The sequence below is a fragment of the Magnolia sinica genome, chromosome 2, assembly GCF_029962835.1.
Source record: "Magnolia sinica isolate HGM2019 chromosome 2, MsV1, whole genome shotgun sequence".
Taxonomy (NCBI): Eukaryota; Viridiplantae; Streptophyta; class Magnoliopsida; order Magnoliales; family Magnoliaceae; genus Magnolia; species Magnolia sinica.
In genome coordinates this window covers 24,251,847-24,275,683 of record NC_080574.1, presented here as the reverse complement: position 1 = coordinate 24,275,683, position 23,837 = coordinate 24,251,847, and the positions used below count along the sequence as shown (strand labels likewise).

Here is a 23,837-nt window from a genome sequence, read left to right as displayed (position 1 = left end):
TGACCATCTTACTAGGAAGCTTATTTTTTATCTGATGATGAACAAACAACCATCCCTAGCTATAACCATCTCACCACAAAGCTCAATCATATCAAAATTGGCTATAAGCGTTCATAATAAATATTAATAAAAATACATTCAACTTCTATATCATGTTATACTTTCCATTTGTACTATTGTCATCAAACTATAATTACCGTCACTCACTAAATTTAAAGTCATTTCATCTTAAAAGAATAAAGAGCTCTTAGAAATACCAACTCCCTCCTTACTAAATCATCTAATTTCTTATAATTAGTGACTAAATAAACGGTCCATCTCTCTATCTATTTCAACACATGAGGTTATAGTTGTTGAGTTCGATTAAGCCATATTTACTTCCAGCATTCGTAGCACAGACCACTGAATTTTTACCGAACACATTGATATGGCAAAAAAGAGAAACGGCTACATGGTGGTGTACTCCACGGTCAGGACCTACGGATCTGGATCAGGTCTGACCGAACTGAACCCGTGCCCGATTAGAATACGCTGAGCGTGGACCTATCTCTGACAGCAGCTCTGGCCCAACTACCGGCCTATCCGCGTCCTTTTTGAGAGAGAGAAAGAGGTCAGATTGGCAGTGTCATGGCCGAATTTATTGGGCCACATGCTGCTGACCGAACAAGTTAAAAAAAAACGAAATCGGATTGCGTCCTGAGTAAACTCAGTTAGGCCCACCTTGAATGTATGTGGTCTATCCACGCCGTCCATCCGTTTTTTTAATATCTAATTTTAGGGGTTGATCCAAAAATTGAAGCATATTCAAAAATCAAGTGGATCATACCACTGGAAACAGTGTGGATAATGATTTCCACCGTTGAAACCTTTCTAGGCCCCATATTACCTGTTCATAAGATCATAGAGACATGGATGAAGGGAAAAAACAAATATAAAATTGATCCAAAACTTCTGTGGACCCCAATAAATTTTCAACCGTAGATGTTCAATTCAACTGTTTCCTGTGGTGTGGTCCATTTGACCTTGGATATGCCTCATTTTTAGGCTCAAGCCCTAAAATTATCTGTTAAAATGGATGGACGGAGCGGATATAATACATAAATCATGGTGGACCTCACAGAGTTTACTCAGTACGATAGTTATGCTCGGCTACGGCCCAATCAAATTCCGCCGCGTGAATCACCAGGATATCCGCGGTGACAGTGAAGCCTTCAGCAAACCAAACGGACTGCCTGCTACGCCCGACGGCAGAGTTGTAAGCTAGGTGGGGCCCACCGTGTTGTTTGTAAGAAATTCACCCCGTCCATCCGTTTTTCCACCTCCTGTTAAGACAGAGACGACAAAATTAGGTGGGGCCACACGACAGGAAACAGTGAGGATTGAACGACCGCCGTTGAAACTTTCGTGGGAGAGTAGTTCTGTGTCAGTCTAAGATTTTTGTCTTTTCAGTTTATCGCAGAGGATATGACCTTACGAACGGTTTGGATGGCATATAAACATCAAGGTGGACCCTGGGAAGGTTTCAACATTAGTCATTTCATTTCCCAGTTTTTTTGAGGGTGTGGCCCACTTGAGTTTTAGATCCGGCTAATTTTTGGGCTCTTTCCCTAGCAGGATCTTGCAAAACGGATGGACGGAGTGGATTTGTAATCAATATCACTGTGGACCCCACCTAGCTTACAACCAGTGTCCCAGCAATCCGGTTCCTTGAACAAACGTATGACGTGGTAGGGTGGCGGTTCTAGTGTCTGAGGCTCCCCTTGTTTTGTCCTAACTGGCGTCTCTGCATTCCCAGCCCACAACGCCTCTCTCTCGCTCTCTTTATCAGCACAGACGCGTTTCTCTCCTCGTTTTCCACCGTTTAACAACTAACGTTTCGTAGAAGGGAGGGAAAAGAAAAAGAAGAAAAGGGGGAGAGTCTCATCTCCTCTCTCTCTCTCTTCTGTTGGGTCGCTTTCCTTTCTGGATAAAAGGCGAGAGTTATTGAAATTGCGGAAGATTTACGAGGTTGGTATTTGAATTTTCATATATTTTAGTTGGGTTTTCCTTTAAATTTAGATTCCTGGGATCTTATTTCTGTGTCTTCATGAAATTACAAGATTCTGTTTTTTTTTTTAAAAAAAAAAAATTCCTTTTTGAATATTTGATGAGGTTTTGTAATCTTTTACCTTTTTCCAACTGAATTTTCGTACTGGGTTCTGTTAAATTTCCATTGTTTGTTGATTTTCTGTCTTTGTTTGATTTCTCTAAGAATTTATTATTTTGTCCTGCTGCGGAGATTACTGATTTTTTATTTTATTTTTTTGGAATTTTTGGGTCTTAATGAAATCGCGAGTTCTATTCAATTCCAAGACATTTGCAATTCTTCTTTTTTCTCTTCTTCATAGTCCTTCTAAATTTCAGGTAACTGGTTGCTTCAGAACTTCTGAGTTATTTAGGTAATTTTGATTTCTGGGAATTGATGGGAATTTCTTTATATACATTTGTAGAAAATTATAGAGATTTTATGATCTCTCTTTTCTTTTTCTTTTCTTTTTCTACTGAATTCTGTTCTGGGTATCCTTAAAATTCAGTTTATTTTTTATTTTTATTTTTATTTTTGGAGAACCAACTTTTTTTTTCAACTATATTTCTTTGGGTAGTTAGAATTTACAGTGAACTTTAAAGGATTATTTAAATTTCTGAGATCCTTGATTATTCCGACAAGCTTTTCCTTGTGGGTTGTGATGGAATTTACAAGATTTTCTTTCATAATTTGCTGTCGGAATTTTGTTGGAATTTCTAGTTTTTAGACTTCTTCTATATGCTGATATTTATTCATTGAATTTTCTTGGTCTGTAATTTTAAAATAAGTAGATTGATATCAACAAATTAATATTGCAATTAAAAGAAACAAAAACTCATTGCTTTTTTTTTTTTTTTGGGTTTTTGGGAATGAATTTTCTGTGTATAAAAATCAAGCTTTCTTATGAAATTTTGACAATCCCTTTGACGGGAATTTCAGAAACTGATTTTTATTTTTTTTGCTGAAAGTTGCAGAAATTCGAGAGAGCTCTGTATTTCCTCTGTTTTTATTTCTCTTAAAAATATAAGAAATGTAGAAAGAAATCCAACGGTTATGAAATTTGAAACGGTTTTAATCTAATTTCCATTCTCATACTTCAACAGCGGACTCGCCATTGAAGAAAGTGGCAATTTTGTTATTCAATGCAAAATCCGGGGGTGAAAATGGAGTTAAGCGGTTAGTAGAACATGTTCTCTGTTTTTTTTTTTTATAAAAAATTTTACATAAGATTGCTAGAGTACATCCCACAAATTGTAACAGGAAACGTCAGTAATTTAACGGTAGGTATTTCAACCCTTTTCACTAGTCTTCATGTTTAAGGAGAAAGACTCAAGTGATCAGATGGCTAATATATTCCAATCTAAATATTTTATACGTTTATCCTCCATCCATCGTGAGGTCCATCATATAAACGGTTCAGATCATTGAAATATGATCTCAGATCCATTGCCTAACGTTCTGCACGTATCTAGTAACATACATCGGAGTGTATTTTAGTAATCCTCTTCTTCTGTTCTTAGTTTTCCATGCAGTACATAAGTAAAAAGCACTTGCACTTGCACTTGTAACAGGGAACTTCACATGGTGGGATATTAATTGACGGTCTGAAAAAATCTTTAGATTTGAATGTTTTCACCATTAATATTTAATACTTTTCTTTGATTGGAGGCCACTGCTTTAACAGTTGCTTTTGTGGCCACTCTTAGGAGCTTTACCATCGTTGAAATTTTAATGTAAGCCTCTTTATATAAGGGGATTTTTTTATTTTTTTTCATGTGGGGAAATTCCACTACGTGAGTGTGTGGGGGTGTGTGTGCGTGTGTAAAAATAATAATAATAATAATAGTAATAATAATAATTTTTTTAATAAAAAAGGGGGATTTCTTTTTTATGTTTTAATTTTTAAGTTGTGACTTTTATTTAAAATGACTTTTAAGTATAAGTTAATTAAATATTGTTTTTTTTTTTAAAATATGGTAAATAAAAATATTTCTTTTTTAATTTTTAAATGAAAATTTTATCTTATAAACTGTAACTCACTTACGAATAAAATTTTATATATGGAAGGAGCGAACTAGGTGAGAGCCCCGGACTCACCCAAGACCCAAGACGGTGTGGTCCTTACGGTGGGGCCTACTTTGATGTATGTATTCTATGTTCATGCTGTCCATACGTTTTCTTAGATCATTTTAGGGGATTTTTCAAAAATTAAAGCAGATCCAATTATCAGGTGGACCATATCATAGGAAACAGTGGTGATTAACCATTAATGGGCTACAAAAGTTCTGGATCAATCTGGTATTTGGTTTTTACCTTCGTCAAGGTTTCTGTGACCTTATCAACATATTGGATGGAAAATAAACACCACGGAAACATTAAGCTGCGACCTAAGAAATTTTTAATGGTAGGGTGTTTACTCACCACTGTTTCCTAGAGTGTGGTCCACCTGAGACTTGGGTTTTCTTTATTTTTAGGGTATTGCCCTAAAATGATCTGGAAAAACGGATGGATGGTGTAGATACAGAATACATGCATTGAGGTGGGCCCCACGGTAATTGAGGGGAGTGCAGGTTCTCACCCAATCCACTTCTGCCTGACAATGAGCTACTGGTAAATCATTTACAGCTAATGTAATTTATAGGCATCCAAACGAGTCCTATATGATTCAGAGCATTGTCACGTGACTCTACAACCACATCTCAAGATGGTATACATCTCATGCACACGTAGGGTCCTACCCTATATACGCATAGGCACGTGTGACAATATGAAATACGTGAAATTTGAGCTTACAATTTAAATATCCTACTGGGACAGACGTACAAAACAAATGAACGGCTAGAAAAAATTTCAACGTGGTGAACCATCTAAATAACAAAAGACTCTATTTTTAGGTAAATAAATTTTTTTCAAAAAAAAGATTACCTTCTAAGTTCTAACCTGGTGGAAAGCTTAGATTTATCACACGTGTTTTGGAATGTGTGATTGCGTGTGGATGGCAAGGTAAAAATACTTGAATATGTAGAGCTAAGGATTCATGGATATCTATAAATTTTCTTTATTTACAGAAAATAGGCGCCCACTGATCAACGGTGCAAATTGTAAACAGAAACTGATACCTAATTAGCCATGTTTTATAGCGGTCCAGCTCCTTGTAGCGGCCGTAATTATCTGAAGAATCAAGCTGATGGTTCAGGCTAATGATTTACTAACATGATGATTGACCTAATGGCCCCACTGTGGATGAATCATTAGCCACACGTACAAAACAAATCTACAAATCATAGAAATCATCCAATGGTCCAAAATCAATTTACATGATAACATGAGTGGCCCACCTCATGGTCAGATGGTCATGATTTTTATAAGTTTCCTTGCAATGGAAGTCCCCTTAAGAGCTTCTTCTTCTTTTTCTTCTTTTTAAAAAAAAAAAAAAAAATCTCGTACGGAGACACGTGAGTCCACATGTAAAGTGGTCTTATTATTCAAGTGCATAGACAAATTAATCATATTCATGTGTTTATGCCGAACTCATGTGCCAACATGGCACACACGTGTGAGAGATCCTAACCATCTGTAAGGTGGGGCTCACTTTCAAATGCCCTTCCCAAAAATCAGGGTATTCCACCCATCTAATGCACTCTAATGCTGGCCTAACTTTTACATATATTCATTTTTTTATATATATAATTCGTAGATTGTTGGACAGCTGACATATCATGATGAGGTCGTTTGGTTATAGAATTTCATGCGCATTTTAATCACGCAGAAGTAATAGAAAATTCCAGAAAAGCTATAGTGACTTTTATAAATAGCTTAGTCTAGACAATGCATGAGTTTGTTTTGCCTCTTTTGCGACTTAGGATGCAGCCTGTCACAATCCAATGGGCCCACATGATGAGATGGTCCCACGATTTGAAACATCCATATTCTCGTAGCTACCATTATTAAGATATTACACTATAATCACGCTTCAAGTATGATTCTTTCCTTTGAATTTTAGAGTTGAAAGGTAAGCCCCATTGATTTTATTTTCATTTTTTTAAAATTGTCCTAAACTCATCTAGAGATAGTGATGGTCGTGATCATCTGTTTAGCATAAGTTTCTTATAGTGACTTGTAAACATAGACGGTTCACATCGTCTTAGCATGTGGGCCCCACTGAACGGGACGCGCTCTGGATACCGAGTGGTTGACGAACACAACTGGAGTTATGTCACAGGACTTTCGAAATTGTTGATAGTTTGGAGTCCTATCATTCATCTGGTCCCAGAATTTCAACTGAGGGATGAATAATTCAGATGGTCCCACTCTGGCAGCTGTAGGATGGTTGGGATCTGTTGTGGGGTCCATCTAACAATAAAGTCTAATCAAGCTACAAACCCAAATGGCCTTCCTGGCCTTTTTTAAATGGGCTCAAGATGGGCTTGGGCCAAAATGACAAGTTTTCTATGGGCCCACTTTAGTCAGGCCCATCTCATTTGATACACTGATTTCATGTATCTGATACTCGGCTTTTAATGTGCAGGCAGTTTCTAGGGTCTAGAACTCACTACAGCTCTTGAAATACCATGGCTCAGTAAGTGGGGCACTAGAATTCATTCAGCCCACCAGACATCGATGGAAAAACCGGAAAGCTGGGCCCCTCAGGATTCGACGTCCCTAACGACATTCGTCCAGGCAGACACAAACACCTTCCGGGAGCTTGTCCAGCGCTTAACTGGTGCGCCTGACGAGGACCGCCAGGCCCCAACAGTGTCTCCTCCAACGGATACTTCCAAAGGGACCCCACAAACGACCTCGGCCCAAAAGCCCATATGTGTCAAAAGGCCCACCTTCAAACTCCACGAGAGAAGGCAGTACTCAAGGCCGAAGTTAGAGATAATAAAACCCGGTTTCCACTTCAAACCGGGCCAACCGGTTCACTCACCCTCCAAACCCGGTCTTCAAGCAACCGAACCAGGTCTATCCCCTTCCAAACTAGTCGGCTTTCCTACGACTCCAGCGAATCAATCCCCCTCGAGTACTGGCTATATCACAAGCCCTTCTACGGATTTCTCGAACCTATCGATCCTCGACCGTGGAAAATCGGATTCTTCGGATTTGAATAGCGAGGAAGAAGAGCGGGCGATCAAAGAGAGGCGGTTTTATCTGCATCCATCACCCCGGTCTAGATTGGGAAATGCTGAACCGGAGTTACTCCCATTGTTTCCACTCACTTCTCCAAGAGCCCATGAATCTTGAAACGGTTCTTCTATTATTATTTTTTTTAATAAGTTAAAATGAAGTTTTTCTTGTGAAGTTATGATTCGTTATTGATTTAAAATATGAATGGTTTAGATTGGATTTTGAGGATTTTAGTGGGCCGTGGTTCGCCTAACCAATGTGGGCTCCCTTTGTTGAATGGTCAGGATCTTGCATTCATGGGATATGGTTAGGGGTTGCAATGGGTCGGGTCGCCCTTGGGGTCTACTGGACTGACCCGCTTCTAATTCGGGTTTGGGCAGTAATTATTTGCCTGTTTAGTAGACCACGGGTCGGGTTTGATGCATTTCTAGGGGTGGATGGGAAAATGACTAACAATCAGTCAATGTACATATATGGCCCACCTGATGAAAGGAACATCTTCGTTTTTGGACCGGGGCATGTCCCAAATGGTCCTACACGAATAGCCTCACAATATCCGCTGTTGATGATACTGTTTTTCACCGAAGATGATACTTTTGGTAGTTGGACGAGGAGAATGAATGAATCATACTGTGGATTTGATCAGTAGCATGCCATGGTCAATGCTCACCAGAACTGACAGATATGGGCTGCTAGATGGACGGTCTGGATCCACCACCTCTGCTGCCGCGTGCAAGGCCTGGTCGCTTTCTTTTTATTTATTTTTCTTCTTTTTAAAGGTTTTTAAGCTGGGGGCTGCTTATACCCGTTTTTGGGTACCTACCGCACTGTGTTGACTATTAAAGGTCAAACCTGACCGTCCCTGCTAGCCCACCGTGTATCTGCAAAACCAAGGGCCCTTGATGCCTAAGACAATATAGGGCCCAAAAGGTTATGATCAGGCTAGGGTAAATTGAGTATACCTTTTTCTGTGAGGAGGGTCCCTTCTTATTGTTGTGTTTTTCATAATAAAAATAAATTTTAAAAATAAAAGTTAATTTTAAAAGTAAATAAATATATTAATTATTTAAACTTTTTATAAATAGTGTGTATGGCCAGTCGGTAAGAGAAGGGGTTCTGTTTATGCAACCAGGATTCAAATCTCACCGTTCGCACACGCGCGCGGCGTGGGCTATAAGGCTGCTTGAACGCTTTATTAGGCGCACTTCGCACTTGTGTGAGTCTACCCTGATGTTTTATTACTTTTTTATGATTGAGAGTAATTATGACATGATTGTACATGTGACACTTATGCCACGTGTCGCTTATGTGGATATAATTTTTCCTGTTAGATAACTGCTCCTGTCTGAATGGGTACAGAAATAACTGTCATAGGAAAAGAGTCATGTCCTTTCATGGAAAGACAATTATTTGCAGTGAATAGGTTTGAATTTCTTGAAGAGCCTCTTTAGCACCTCTTCAGGAAGAAATCCATAGCCTTTCAATTGATATAAATTTTACATAATATAATTTAGAAGAAGATACTCTTAATCCTTAAGATTATATCATCTTTTATGCAATTACTATTGATCTAATCTCTTGCGAAATTTTTTCTAAACGTCTTAAGGCATATCGGTGTCAAAACTAGAGATCTGTTCAACACTTAGATGTGCAAATTTTCGTGTTGAAAATCAGATTGAAAGTTCATTGTATCCTGAAGACAATTTGCAGATTTCCTTCATTTGCACTTGCTGAAAATTTTAGAAAAAAAAGCAACAAATCTATCTTAAGAAATTGACTATTCAAGTCAAGCCTTGAACCCGATAAATTTGATCGTTTCATTATCGTTTTCTTATATACTCCGTTGTGTACAAAAAACTCTTACTTTTCTAATAATTATAACATTTGATACCACCAAAGCATTTGGCAATGAATATGTTAGAGATGTATCATAAAATGGGTCTTTCTCCGGATATACTGCGCTTATCTTTGCGTGATCCTTGGTGAACATATCGGAGAAAACCCTTCTGGTATAAAGAGGGGATCTCTCCTCCTCTCCTCTAATAGTGGTCCATATTCAACGTTGGGGTCGACGTTGATAGCCAAGGCCAACCTCTTAAGTCGATAGCTGAAGCTAACCTCTAAGGTCGAGTCCCTCAATTGAGACCGGCGATCGAGGTCGGCCCTCAAGGTGGGCATACAGAACCGTCCCCTTCGTCAAGACCGTGAGGTGTCAACTAGGTAGTCGAGGTCATTGTCGTGGCAGGGGCAAAGGAAATCGGCGTCAGGCGGTCTGAGCAAGTGGGCCATGTCATTGTCGTGGATGCGGTCGCATGTGATCTCAAGTATACATGAAGGAGACGTGTCAAGCTTCCACTGACCTGCCACATACAGGTTACGGGAGGACCGTCCGATTTGTCGTGAGAGGATGCCAGATGGGCTCTTAATCATGAGAAAGAACTTCGATACTCTGACAGAGCATGATAGTTGATACACAGGCATCAGGAATCTGCGCACGTGACATGCAACTAACTCACATTAAACCGTCCAGTCATGACCCCTACTTTAGATACACTGACTTCGTTTTGTTATTGACTCATCCATAGACTTTTAAATGGACGGTTACGATGAAAACAGTTAGGGGTCCTGTTTTAACAAGCAAATGCCCATTAATTGTAGGCTAGGATCGTTTGATCAATCTGGTTTTTGGATAATGACCTAGATCCAGTGGTCATACGATCTGGTCTGTTTGGTCATTAGATACTTCAGTGGGGCATGTGCAGTATCTCCTGCAGTGATAGGTTTGTACAAGTGGGGCCCATATCCCTGATCGGAAGATCGTAGCCAGAAATATTTTGGCCTTTTTCTGCTGAAAGTGGATCTTAGCTGTTCGTTTTGAGGACACCACTCGGTGGGACCATTCCATTTGGATTTTGGTAGTCCTCCATCCACGTTGGGCCCATTAGATCAATGGTCTTTATTGGCACAGGGAAGGGGTGTATCTCAGCTAGAAGTAGAACAGTACTGTATCCTCTACTTAAATTCACAAGGTGTAATGTTTTTTTAATATATAAGAATTAAAGGAAAGTTCAAAAATATTCTATTAATGTCTTCAAAAAGAAGTTATAATGTTTTAAACAATAAAATGTAAATCCCAATTAAGAGTTTTAATTCGTTTAAATCAAGACTTACCTAAAATAGTAATTTTTATTAAAAATAAAAATTATAATTTAACTTTGTCGGATAATTCCTAACATGATAAAAAATAAATCTCAAAAAGAGATCACTTATTAAATCTTTAATATGAAAGATGTACGCTCAACTTTTATAATAAATTTTTGGAAAAACAGTAATTTTGAATGAGTCTTTTTCTTGCAAAGTGGATGGAGCCCGCTTATGAGAGTCGGTTGGGCTTGGATAATCTATTCCAGTCAAAATTCACAGGTCATACATTCTCTAAATCTTGCATCCCATGATGATCAAAAGTTATAGTTGATTTGTAGTCCGCACTTTGAATGATAATTCCAATGAATTTCTTCAATTCTAATGTGTTTAGGGATTAGTTACATCATGTCCTATGAGATTTTCCCTAATTTGATGAACCATGTCCATTTCCATTTGAGCTTCTTTCCATCCATCTTTGCTAAGAATGGGTCTACAACCCATTCAACATCATTTATCAACTGTGCATGCCCCACTTTTTACAAACTCAATGATGGAGGCCCTTGTGATTCGTGAATGCTAAACCCTTCTAAAATGAAAATTGTCAGGGAAATCTGGATAGGGCAGACTCAAGGGGAGCAAATTATATAAGACCCCCGGCTCATCCAAGACAGTAGGGCCCCTACTGTGGGGCCCACCTTGATGCATGTATTATTTATCCATGCCATCCATCTATTTTTTAAGATCATTTTTAGACTTCTTACCACCTTGATATATGTATCATGTATCCACACTGTCCATCCATTTTCCATATCATTTTAGGATATTATAATAAAAATGGTCCAATAATCAGGTGGACCATGTCATAGGAAACAGTGATGGTTGAATGCCCTGCCATTAAAAATTTCTTAGGGCACACCTTAATGTTTCTGTAGTGATTATTTGCCATCCAATCCATCTATAAGGTCACATACGCCTGTTGAAGGGTAAGGACAAATATGTCCCAAACTTTTGTGGCCCATTAGTTGTAAATCACCACAGTTTATGGTCCACGTGAAAATTGGATCTGCATTATTTTTAGGATAATGCCCTAAAATGATATGAAAAAAGGGATGGATGGCGTGGATACAAAATATGTGAGTCAAGGTGGGTCCCACGATAAAAGGCCGCACCGTCTTGGGTGAGTATGAGGCCTCACCTAATCAGCCCCATTTAAGGTTAGAATTGTACACAAACCGAATCGGGCCTAGCTCAACTGGCTTATTCAGCTGACTGGGCTTGCCTTGAGTCTGGCTTGACTTACGGCTTGGTTTGGTAATCGAATTACGTCTCGAGCTAGGTTTGAGCCGACTCGCTACGTTGGGTTGCTGATTTGGCTCATATTTTGGAGTTATTTATTTATTTATTCTGTGAATTTTAGTTGGAGTTTTGGCTTACTGATGGATTTTGGGGTATTTAGAAATTTTAGGGAAGATTTTAGGGTTTTAGCTTGGGTCACTGCCATCAGGCGAGTTAGGCATGCCATGTGTGTGTCAGGATGCTGTGGAAGAGAGGGAGAGAATAGTAGTGGTAGTAGCAGTAGAAAGAGAGAGAGCAATGGAAAATTGGAGTCGGGTGTGACAAGTGGGCTGGGCAGCGTACAACTTATCCAGTCGGGTGTAGGTAGAGAGAGGAAGATGAGATTCAAATAATAAGATAAGATGATAGGAAGGGAAGAGAGAGGGGACTTAGTCACGTGTGTAGGGTAAAAGGGAAGGAGAGGAGTGGAGGGCCATCACCACTCAATCAGGATGCGAGTAGGGCTGCAGACTTAGAAGTTAGGTTTTATTTTTATGTTTATTTTTAAAAAATTAAACTGCATTTATACTCAGTTGAGCCAAATCGGGCAAACCAAGCCAAGGTTTGAGCCGAACCAAACCACGTTGGCATACAACTTAGGCTTAGCTTGATTTTGAAATGAGTCAGGATTTCTAGTTCAACTCAAACAGAGACGGGTTTTTGTGGTAAATCAAGCTGCGTGTGCGGGGTGTATGTGTGCGTGTGTAAAAAAAAAAAAACAAAAAAAATTTTAAAAAAAATTAAAAAAAATCAAGCTTTGGTTTGGGGCCTGCTCTATAATTAAGGTACACGTTTCTTGGAACGCACTCATACGTGACCTGAGTCTCTTATAAGTAAGACCCACTGAGAACATGGCATGGCTCGAAATGTAAAGTGGACCACCAGGTGGGGAGTATACTCGAGAATGTCGATTACAAGCCGCCAGTCTATTTTCGTTCTAACCGCCCTTTTGTCTTATACATGTTCGGCCTACTGATAAGAGGATATCCCCAGCCTGATCTTCAAGAGGACATGTTGACAGTGGGGCCCACTTAATGAATGACCTAAAAATCTCCCACGTGTTGGCACATGTGCCGAAGCCACCTTGCGTTGCCCAAACGTCACGGCACTCGAGAAAACAACATTGATGGTCGTTATTGATGCGACCGAGATCAACCGCTACAAATAGCAGCGGCTCTATGCTGCCGCGTCACTGACGAATGCGTGCTCTTTCCTCGAACCTGGTCTCGCTAGCCTTTTGTGGAGGCCTGAGAAATCTGATCCATTCATCAGGTGGATCCCACCGTCAACATTTCCTGGCCAAAAATTGAGCCAGTCCACTCGTAGGGTGTCTATGATAAAAAGAACCAATGGCTAGGGCAGCGGCTCCCACCAGATGAGTGGCTCAGATCTCTGACACGTGAACCAATTAGCACGTGTGCAAATCACCCCCGGGAATATTGCTAATCCATTGAGTGGGCCCCACCATGTTCAATGCGATGATTGGCTGAGATCATGCTTTCTTCATGCGGGGCACGATACCCAATATTCCTTCCGGATGAAGCCAACATGAGATGCTGCATCATATTCATGGCCCATCAGTGCAGATGTTAGAGATGCTGGCGAGACTATGGAGATCCATACACATGCCACATGGACACTCTACATGTAGCATACATGTTCATACAAGTTGTCCCAGCTACGGTTGCATTTAGGGGTGCACACGGGTCGGTTTGGTCCGGTTCTGGGGTGAAATCGGAACCAAACCGTTTTTAACGGTTCTAGCTTATTCGAAACGGACCGTTGGCACCCTAGAACTGAAACGGAACCGAACCCTTAAAACCAGTTCGGTTCCACGGTGCTGGGCTTTTTATAATCCAATCCAATTGCATGTTTAATTTTATTATCTAGCCTATGTCCATCCATGTTGTGGTCCATTTAATGAATTGTTTAGATATTGTATAAAGTGTGCAAAAATACATTTATGAAAATAATTAAATGATGTATTATAAACCATAAATCATGAGTCAAATATGGAAACAATCAAAAGGATCTTGGTTCGATTTCAAGTTCGGTTCTAGGTTCGGTTCTACCGATTGGATCCACAGTTTGGTTCTACGGATCGGTTCACGATTTAGTTCGGTTCTACATACCCCCAAACCGATAACCGAACCGATGTAAACGGTTCTTTGATTTTTGGAACCGGAACTGGAATCGGTGCACTCTAGAACCAGACGAGACCTGACCGTTTGGTCAGTTCAGGTCCGGTTTCATAGTTCTACCGGTTCAATGTGCACCCCTAGTTGCATTATGGATAGGAAATAACTGAAATGTTATAAATTTTCAATAAACAAATATCCATCAATTATAGGGTGGATTTCCTTGTCAATCTATTTTCTGGCTCTAATCCATCTATGGTCAGGTCACTTAATTGGACGGTTTTAGATTGAGTTCCATGCATATTATTATTATACTCTATTTTTGTCATTTCCTTTAGAAACTAATGAGAAAGAGAGGTACCTGGAATGCTATTTGAGATGCATCGTGTCTCTAATATTAGTTGAGATATTCAAAGAAAATTCCGTGAGTATATAGTTTTTTTTCTCGGTTAGTTTGTTAGTACACCCACTGTCAGTTCACACTTCACTGCTAGCCACCCTCATTACTGCATCGATGCCTTTTATGTGAGTATATAGTTGAGGATTATTGGACATTAATGTTACATCATCAATAATCACTAGTGATTAAGTAGAACATGATCGAGTTAGTAAAAAGGCTTGGAGTGACTATCGATGTAGGTGATAGGCAAAAGACCAGCAATGCTAAAACCATTTTACCAATTATCAAAATGTGAAAAATATTTAGATGATCAATTTAATGCTATAAATAACAAGTTAATTTAGTATTAAAAAATCTCATACCAATCAAATCAAATTTATTTTTAAATTATTACCTATTTACATTTCTTAATGTAATTATTATCTTTATTCATCATTTATATTCTTTAGTGTAATATTTATCTTTACTAGCTATTTACATTCTTTAGTATAATTCATAATAATAATTAAAGTAGTTGTTAACTTTAGCTATAATTCAAATAAATTTTTTAATTAAGAGATAAATTTTATAATTGTTCTTGAAAGCTGACAGTAAGAATTTCCTATTTATTTTATTTGTAAGGAAGAGAATAAGTTATTTCATACATAATACAAAGATGTGGTCCCATTTTCAGATGATGAACTTCATCTTCTGACTATCACCTAATAATCTTAAGAAATGTTGTACCAGTGATTGAATAGATAGATTAACAGTGAAGTGTGAACTTACATTGGGTATACTAACAAGCTAACCAAAAAATAAAAAGGTGATTGAATAAATGACGGATCTTATTAGAATTGGGTGATATATTGTTCTTTTTTTTTTTTCACCACCAATGGGTACTCGAACCCTTGACCGGGTGGTAGACTCTCAGGGTTGATATATTGTTGATCTACGACGCATTTGATTATATTGGCACTTGGGGTTATAATTGTTAGATTTGAATTGTGTTACATATTCAATTCTGACGTGCCGGCCATAATCCAGGTACCAAAATTTAAAATGGAACCACAACAGGTACCATTTTATGGGAGTAATGCGCATTCATTCATCGCAATGGTAGAATGCGAGAATATAAATTCTTTTGCGAGCGATACAAATGTGCACAGTCAGCAAGCATATACGTTACGGGAGATGAATAGGTGCGGCCCTGCCCCACCCAAGACGGTACTGCCCTGATCGTGGGGCCCACCTTGACGTATGTATTCTAGATCCGCGCCGTCCATCTGGTTTTCAATATAAATTTAGGGCCTTAGCTAAAAAAGAAAGCAGATTCAATTCCAAGTGAAACATGACGTATGAAACAGTGGTGGTTGACTATTAATGAGCCGTGAAAGTATTCGATCAAACTTATATATATATATATATTTTTTTTCCCTTCATCCGGATTTATGTGACCTTATCAACAGGTTGGATGGAAACTAAACATTATGAAAATATTAAGGTGGGCCCTAGGAAGTTTTTAAAGGTAGAGAATTCAATCAACACTATTTCCTATATTATGGCCCACCTGAGATTTGGATCTTCTTCATTTTTCTAATCAATGTATAAAATGGTCTGGAAAAAAGGATGGACGGTATTGATATATAATACATAGATCAAGGTGGGCACCAATGTAAGGGCCACACCGTATAAGGTTAGGCTGGGGCCGGACGTAATCCGCTCCCACACGTTAGATCGGAGATAAAAGACATCGTCACTGTGGAGTAATACCATCCATACAGATGCACGAACCATTTGCACACGTGGATGATACTCGCATCAATCTAACCGTCCAAATCAATGTAGATGGGATGTACGTCCAATATCAGACTTATCGGATGATCCAAAACCTGATCAATGGACATTTATTCTTTAAATTTGGGCCGATGATGCCTGTACGCAATGCACATGATTTGGACGGTTTGGATCGAAGTGCATTTGTGATATTGAAGACACTCTCGTCTTAATATTACGGAAATACCCTCGCCACAAGCCTCTATTCCCAATCTCAACTACCTCTCCAAATGACCATAATACCCTTGCTTCGACCGACCCCTTCATATGTCACAAGGCTTCTGTGGTAGCTGTAACTTTTACTTGTAAACTTCCTTCCTTCCTTCCCAAACCAACGGAAAAAGAATCCTTATTTACAAAATCTATTTCAACTTATTATTATTGTTATTATTATTATTTGTTTTTTTTTTTTTAAAAAAAGAAGATGTTGAGAATCGGATTGGTGTCATGGATCAATAGGAAGATCGTCGATCCCCTCATGCAAATACTCCGAAGGTAAATTTAAATTTCATGTTTCTTTCTGATATCTTTTCTTTTCTTTTCTTTTCTTTTGGAGTTTCCTAGGAGTTTCTTTAATGAAAATGCGTATTTTCTCGAAATTTTCTGCTGTTTCGTCGAAAATGGAAATTTTGGGTTTTTCTTGTTTTTGATGTTTCTGTGTTGAGATTGATTAGATCCTTTTTTGAGTGTCTGAACGTCAGGAAATTATAAGAAACTGGAATATAAGGGTTGGATCTTTTTAAAGAAGTCGGAATTTTTATTTTTTTTAAAATTATTTAATCACAACCATATCGTTGGTGTTTCGATTTCATAAGTCTGACTTCTTTTTATGAAATTTGAAAAGTAATTTTTATTTCATCCCGAAACTATGGTTGTGTAATTTTTGTTTTTTGTTATCATGTTTTATTGAGTGGTGTTGATTTGGTTTTGTTTTTACATTTGCTTTGGCAGGGGATTGGAACCAAAGGAGCTGGCATTTTCTGCTGCTCTTGGCATGACATTGGGTCTATTCCCAATCTGTGGTATGAAACTTCTCTGCATTTCGATTGTCTGCGTCTCTCGAACATCTGATATTCCGAGCTTTTCTTTGTCAAATGATTTTCGTCATAGATGCTAAAATTCTTCTATTTGTCCAACTCCAATTAAAATGGTATCAAGATGTAGCTATACAATTATCTGTGATTCAATCTTTCTGAACTAAAGCAAATGGGATGTGAATTGAATTTTTATTTTTAATTTTTTAGCCTCTCTCCCTTTCTCTGTTAATTTGAGACAATATTTGCATTAGATGGGAATGGGATAATGTTGCCAGGCGAGTGTTTTCAATGCAAGCCTCTACAATGACAAGCCTCGTAAATCAGGGTGAAAGAGGAAGGTTGATGTCTGCTGGGCAGTCGATCTTGAAACTTTTGACAATCTACCATTTAAAAGCCAATCCCAGTTTTCTCCGTGTGTGTGTTTCGAGTAGCCACTTTTAAAAGCCGATCCCAATTTTCTCCATGTGGTGGTGGCAGCAGTGGTGGTGATGATGATGATTTACTACATGTGTGTGTTTCGAGTAGCCACTTCACATATACGCTTATATGTTGAAGGACTTGATACATGGGATGGCCATGTTGAACCCATATATGATGCTTTGTATGGAATATACTCTTGCTATTCTAATGAGTATCGAGGTATCATACTTATAGGATTCTGAACCTGTGCGCGCGTGTGCACGCACATGTGCATTGTGATCAGCCACTTCGAATATGTGCTGATAGGCTGATAACCTTAGGTGTCATATCTATGCTGAACCCATATATGATACTTGAAATATGCTAGCTGTATTCACGACATTCCAATCACTGTCAAGGTATCATAGGATTTGAAACTGTACATTTTTTAGACCGTGCGAATGTGTTGTCCTTAGCCACTTCAAATATACGCTTATATGCTGTGAGACCTTGGTACGTGTCATACATACTAGCTGTAGTCACACCATTCTAATGGGTACCCAAGTATCTATTCATAGGATTTTGAACCTTGTACACATCATTGTGTAGGATCCTTTTGTTTGTGAATGTGCGAACATGCCATTGCTAATAGAGGATGCTAAAAGTTTCTGTTTTAGTTAGTCATGAAGGAGGTAGTTGAGATGTGGTAATTAGAAATTCCATCCTGCCCTTCTAAGGTGATGTCTTTTTTTTCTTTTTTTCTTTTTTTGGGGGGGGGGGTGGGGTAAAAGCAGGAGCACAACAATAGCACCCAAACGATTGGGGCCAGCACTATGAGGTTATGAGCTCTGCCCAGTGTAAAATAATAATTAAAAAAAGCCCCAAAAACACAACAGACTTACCAACACACCCCACAAACAACAGATAAAAGAACCCAGCTAAGAACTACCCCTGAGGTCCTCCAGCATTAAACTTCCACCAGACACACCATCTTTGGCCAGGTGGCCTGCCTCCACATTAGCCTCTCTGAGGACATGAATATATGACATCTAGTGCTCTGTTCTCAAGTCAAGAAAATGCTTCACCATGTCTGCAAGCCGTCATGGATAAAGCCCACCTGAGGCCCGTGAGATGGCGTTCTTAGAATGACCTTCAGTAAGCACAAGGTAGAGTTTCATATGAATCACCATCTTGACCATCTTTAATAAAAGCTGAAGCCTTCGGAAAATAGAGTCCTGGATCCCAATAGGGCTTAAAAAATCTGATTAGAATCTTTCTGTTGCCACCAACTAGGCTTGGATTTCCAAGGAAACACCTATTGACATTTTCTTTAAAGAAACCAGGGAGGGGGCACTTCCAATGGGCATCAACTCCCTTATGCTTTTGACCATAGGTTAGGGCTTCAGCCCACATTTGATACAACATGTCTGATGAGCAACCCCTAAATCTCCTGTATGCTGAGTCCATCCCTGCAGCAATGACTTGATATTCTTAATCACAGACTTCACAGAAGCCATCTTTCCTCAGAATGTCCTATTATTCTGTTCAATCCATATGGATTTCATGGACCATGAACAACCATCACCCACAAGATGCTCCCAAGGGGCCCCTAGGCCTTAGCAACTCGACTGGTGACTTGGGGAACACCCAGAACATCTTAAAATTGAACAGGATACTGGACCAAACAGCTCGGGAGAATGCGCAATGTAAGGAAGATGCATTTTTTGCATGTAATAATCTGGTTTGCTTATTGGAACATGTGGTTTTTTTTTTCCTTGTTTTGCAATTTTAATCATAAGCTCTCATCATACATGCTCTTTAGTCTTGTTTAATGCTAACTTGTTGTGTTTTAGTATTAGGACTACTCATATTTTGTTTTCAGCTATTGATACAAGTTGTTGTCTGGATTTTCAGTCTTTGATATGTTTAGTTCTCAATCATTGCATGAACGCTTAATGGATTGATTTTTTAGGAATCTTTAGTTAGAATAACCTTTTCTTTCTTTCTCAACGCAGACATCTTACTTCGCTGATAGCCCTTCTTTTATAGATCAAATGGGTACTTTATTAAAAAGAAAGGGAAAAAACAAAGAGGTAAAAAAAAAAGAGAAAGAAACAAAGAAATATGGGAACGAAAAGCACACGAGGAAGATAATAGAGTTTCTGTGCACCGTCAGCCCTGATAAAGATAAAGGGAGAGCTTTGAGCTAAACACTAGTACGGGATTCCAAATTATTATCATTTTAAACAATTTGACTCTTGAGGTTTCAGTTTTGTCAGCCTTGGAATTGCCTTCCCAATGAGGGAGATCAAGGCAACATCAAAGTTGCATGTAGGTGAACCATCTCAAAAACCCCGTCAAACCATCTTTGAAAACAACCCATGCACCTTGACACTTCCATAAGGTTAGGACCTCAAATTGATTGCATGACCCAATACTGTTGAACCAGCACCTCAAACCATGCACCCAATCTGGCACAACAAAGTTTCCATCTTGCCCATGGTCTCCTTACTACAAACCATCAAGTTCAAGCTTAAGATAGCCACATGGAGGTTCCAACCAACTGTTGCATGATTGGAATTGGGAGGACGAGTTCCCACATGAATAAATCCAGTCTTAGTCCGAAAGATGCTGTTTCTGTACCTGAATATTGTTTATAAAGATGACCATTGTCACCTGTCAGTATACTTCTTTTAGAAATATCAAGGAAACAGTGAGAGAATCAGTTATTTAAAAAAGCGGACCAGGCCACTGGGTTTGTTTGTGTTCGACTGTAACTGATATCCTTTCCAGAATCACTCAAGCCATCAGATTCATTACTTAAATCATTGGAACTGCATTGACCAGGCAGTTGTTGGCAAGCTGCTTGATTCGATAGTATATACTGAACACGATTTGGGGTTTGCAAAAGTCACATCCTCATTGAAAAAAGGCTTACAGAATTGGAAAAATAACATGTTAGAGTGATGCACACACAGGAGGTAGGGAGAGCAATGTCTGAGGACCTGAGTTTTTGTTCTAACTTTGGCCCCACTAAATCACATTAGTACCAGCCCTTTCTGGTTTGACCTCCAGTGTGATTTTCAAATCTATGGCTTCAGCTCCCTATTCATGCATTCTTTTTCAATGCAGTGCTGATTTGAGCCAGTTTTATTATTAACAGGAGTCACTGTACTACTTTGTGGGGTGGCTATTGCATTGCTTGGAAACCGTTGCCATGCACCAACTGTGATGCTTACGAACTTTGTTGCCACTCCATTTGAGCTGAGGTGAGGTTGCTCATTCCCTTGTACTAACCATTTTGTTAATTTTCCATTTTTAGTTTGTAATTTGGGCATTGATTCCCTAGTCTGCACCAATTAGTTGACACGATTATTGTGGAATCATCAAATACTTTGTTGCTCTCATTTCTACTGGAGACATACACACATAAAATAGTTGACATAGGTGATTTGCAAAGGCAAAGAGGTTTTTTCCTATTTTGATGGTGGTGGGAAGGTATTAGCTTTTGTCTTTGTAACGAGTAAGAATTTTTGTGTCAATCTATATAAAGATGATGCTGGACCATTACATTACCAAAAGGAGCCAGAAGTGGATGCCACTACTGGCTGATCGATGATTAGGGCAAATCAAGGGTCTGATTCGACTATGGGTGAAATCCCCAATTTGTTGGCCAAAAGTTAAGAACCAATTGGATTTGCGGGGCCCACAAATACAATTGATTACCTTGTCAGGTTTATGCACAAACTGTACACACCTACTTAGGGTTTTGATACAACTGTACAGCCCTTTAGAGATTCATAATTGTACTCTCTTTTGGGTTTCATTTTCCATTTATTAGTTTCTTTCTCATTTTTGTTTCAAATTATTAAAGAGTAGTTTGAGTTTGTGTGGGTACAAGGTGAAACATGGACCATTAGGAAATAAGTAGGAATTTACTTTTGATTGGGAACTCATGTACACAGACTATATATATAGTCATACCTTTTAAGCAAAAGACAAGATGCTCAATTAATAGAAAAGACCTCTTGATTCTTGCCATTGGAATTTTTTAGTTACATCAGATGCAGGTTGGACAAGTATCAGCCAACCTGTTGGTTTTAAGTGGGCCTCTACTTTCTCGTATTGTAGTCAGATGTTATAGTTGCATAGGGATCTGATGTTGCAGGAATGCCTCTAATCCATTGGGTTGTCCTTAATTGGATTTCTTAAGCTTTAAATTAGATGGTTTCAGCAGCAGCAGAATGTGGAGAGATTTCTTTTGAGTCAATAGCATGATTTTAATTCCACATGGGTCTGACATATTGGTCTGTTTTCTAGCGTACGGTGGGTTGGGTTTAAGATGCTGCCAGTTTATGTTATATAAAAATTGGATGATCTAGGTTAGAAGCCCCACAATTTATTTACTGGTGTAACTAGGGGGCTGATGTCTCATTGCGTAGTGGATATGGTTTTAAACAAAACTGAGTTGAATTGAATGAGTCGATTCAGTTTCTATGACAGACTGAAACCAAGTGAAGTCGACTTGGTGCCGCTCTGATACGAGTCATAGTCCCAAACTGGGATTTAAATTGATGGTGGTGGATGAGTCTTTTTGGACTCTTAACTACAGTTTCTGACTTTCTATATTCATGTTCATGTTCTGATTTTGTTGACTGTATTTTGCCTTTTTTCAGTCTGGTGGTCCCTTTCTTGCGGTTTGGTGAAGTCATCTCTGGTGGAGATCATTTCCCATTGACCTCCAATGCGATGAAGAAGGTGTTGACGGGCCAGGCGTCGCAAGAAGTCCTACATAGCATCTTCCACGCTGTATGCATACTGCCTTCCCTAACTAATGCTAGATTAAGCTTTTCTCTGTCTTTATGGACTGTACTGCCTTCCTAACTACTAATGCCATTGTTCTGCCTTCCCAAACTATGAATGCCCAATTGAGCTTTCTTTGCCTTAGTAAAGTGTACGTGTGGGACCCACCTTATTGTGATCAAAATCGTTCATACAGCACACTCCATGCAGATGTGGGTACCCTAAAATTGCTTCATCTGATGATCCCATCCGTCCAGTGATGCCCCACTAATTTGGATCATTGGCTGTAGTTATCCATTTCTGTTGGGGCAGAGATTAGGACACTGGCTGTCCTGTGATGAGGCCCACCAGATCAACAGCTTAGGTTGTCTAAAGGTGGGACCCACCTGTACCAATGCTGGGGTGGTACTGGGGTCAAACAATCTTATTCTCTTATAATTGCCTCCTTGGCAAAATCTCATACCAATTGAACATTTGGTCTTGAAGTTGTTAGGTTGGTTCACTGCGGCTCCTTTGATTCTTGGCGTGTTTTATGTGGCCTTCCTTCCATGTTTTAAGCACCTGGTCTTGAAGTTCAGCACTCACCCATCTAGCCCAAAGAAGCCACTCCATCCCCACTCCGAAATCAAGCTCAAGGTAAGGGATGTCTAAAACATCTCCATAGATGGAAAGATGGGTCCTTTGCATTCTAACATAACAGCTCTGTATATATAAAAGCTTCCTTTGGAGTTGTATATATTCTCAAGCCTTGAAGCCCTAGTTATTTGAATGTCTGGGGATTATCTGTTGCTGATTTGTATTTTACTTCAAAGCTAATGTGACCCAAGGTGTACAGTATACGGAGGTTTCCAATTCTGAATCCCACTGTGGAAATCGCTCAGGTTGGGAGATCCTAGCCAACAAAGCTTTGGACTTCTATCAGTTATATATGGACCACTGGTGCTACAAATTGGAAAGGTGTGTTTGTACCATTGAGGAGATTTTTTGGGCATGGTCCATCCACAGTTGGACACAACAGACCTGTGGTCTGGATTGCCAGAGCATGGGCCTCACTCATCAGATTTGAAAAAAACCCATTTATACTGTGCAAGCCTTTGGATAGTGTATTCTAGAATTCCTCTTATTTCAATTCCACCTTCCCCTCCTGCAAGTCATTATGCAATGGCTTGTTTCGCCATCTCCTGCGTGAAAGACAATTTACAATTTTCATTGCATACCAACATGGTAATGCTTTTGTATTTATGCATGTATGTATGTAGGTGTGTTTGAATGTGCCTTTGTCTTTATATGTATGCATGCATGTAATGCGCGCACCTTTGTCTTTATATGTATGCATGCATGTAATGTGTGCATTTCTGCCAATATAGCTGGGAGGGACTATTGCTGTAAGGGGTGCAAATGGGCTGGCTCAAACCTATGGGGCATTAGACCCAATCGTGGAAGATCTGGACACACGGGGCATGTCTAGGTCCAAAAGTTCAACCCGAATTACTAAACGAGTCAAACCTAGAGCCTCAAAAATCAAACCAACCCACCAGCCCAGACCCAATTTTTAAATGCGTCTGATTTCAGCC

At 39.2% G+C, this 23,837-nt stretch overlaps 2 protein-coding genes across 6 annotated transcripts; both read left to right on the top strand.

Moving 5' to 3' along the window:
- The first annotated feature begins 1,795 nt into the window (after window positions 1–1,795).
- On the top strand, window positions 1,796–7,411 carry LOC131236688 (VQ motif-containing protein 31-like). 3 transcript variants are annotated; one of them, XM_058234030.1, is made up of 2 exons: window positions 1,796–2,007; window positions 6,594–7,411. In XM_058234030.1, exon 2 carries the CDS (start codon window positions 6,686–6,688, stop codon window positions 7,307–7,309), a length of 624 nt encoding a protein of 207 aa, XP_058090013.1. In that variant the 5' UTR covers window positions 1,796–2,007; window positions 6,594–6,685; the 3' UTR covers window positions 7,310–7,411. The 3 variants fall into 3 exon arrangements, with proteins under 3 accessions (XP_058090013.1, XP_058090011.1, XP_058090012.1); XM_058234028.1 differs by lacking the exon at window positions 1,796–2,007 and adding an exon at window positions 3,163–3,241; XM_058234029.1 differs by lacking the exon at window positions 1,796–2,007 and adding an exon at window positions 3,169–3,233.
- Window positions 7,412–16,316: 8,905 nt separating this feature from the next.
- Window positions 16,317–23,051, top strand: LOC131236687 (uncharacterized). 3 transcript variants are annotated; one of them, XM_058234026.1, is made up of 5 exons: window positions 16,317–16,519; window positions 16,976–17,046; window positions 20,624–20,729; window positions 22,137–22,269; window positions 22,822–23,051. In XM_058234026.1, exons 1-5 carry the CDS (start codon window positions 16,449–16,451, stop codon window positions 22,912–22,914), a joined length of 474 nt encoding a protein of 157 aa, XP_058090009.1. In that variant the 5' UTR covers window positions 16,317–16,448; the 3' UTR covers window positions 22,915–23,051. The 3 variants fall into 3 exon arrangements, with proteins under 3 accessions (XP_058090009.1, XP_058090010.1, XP_058090008.1); XM_058234027.1 differs by having other exon boundaries at window positions 16,319–16,519; window positions 22,757–23,032; XM_058234025.1 differs by having other exon boundaries at window positions 16,326–16,519; window positions 22,750–23,051.
- Window positions 23,052–23,837: the final 786 nt, after the last annotated feature.

Excerpts from the sequence above, each read along its gene's own strand:
- LOC131236687 (XM_058234025.1), top strand. The coding sequence starts at position 16,449 with ATGTTGAGAATCGGATTGGTGTCATGGATCAATAGGAAGATCGTCGAT. Across the intron at positions 17,047-20,623 it reads GGGTCTATTCCCAATCTGTG|GAGTCACTGTACTACTTTGT; the intron begins GTATGAAACTTC and ends TATTATTAACAG. Across the intron at positions 22,270-22,749 it reads TACATAGCATCTTCCACGCT|TTGTTAGGTTGGTTCACTGC; the intron begins GTATGCATACTG and ends TTGGTCTTGAAG.
- LOC131236688 (XM_058234030.1), top strand. The coding sequence starts at position 6,686 with ATGGAAAAACCGGAAAGCTGGGCCCCTCAGGATTCGACGTCCCTAACG.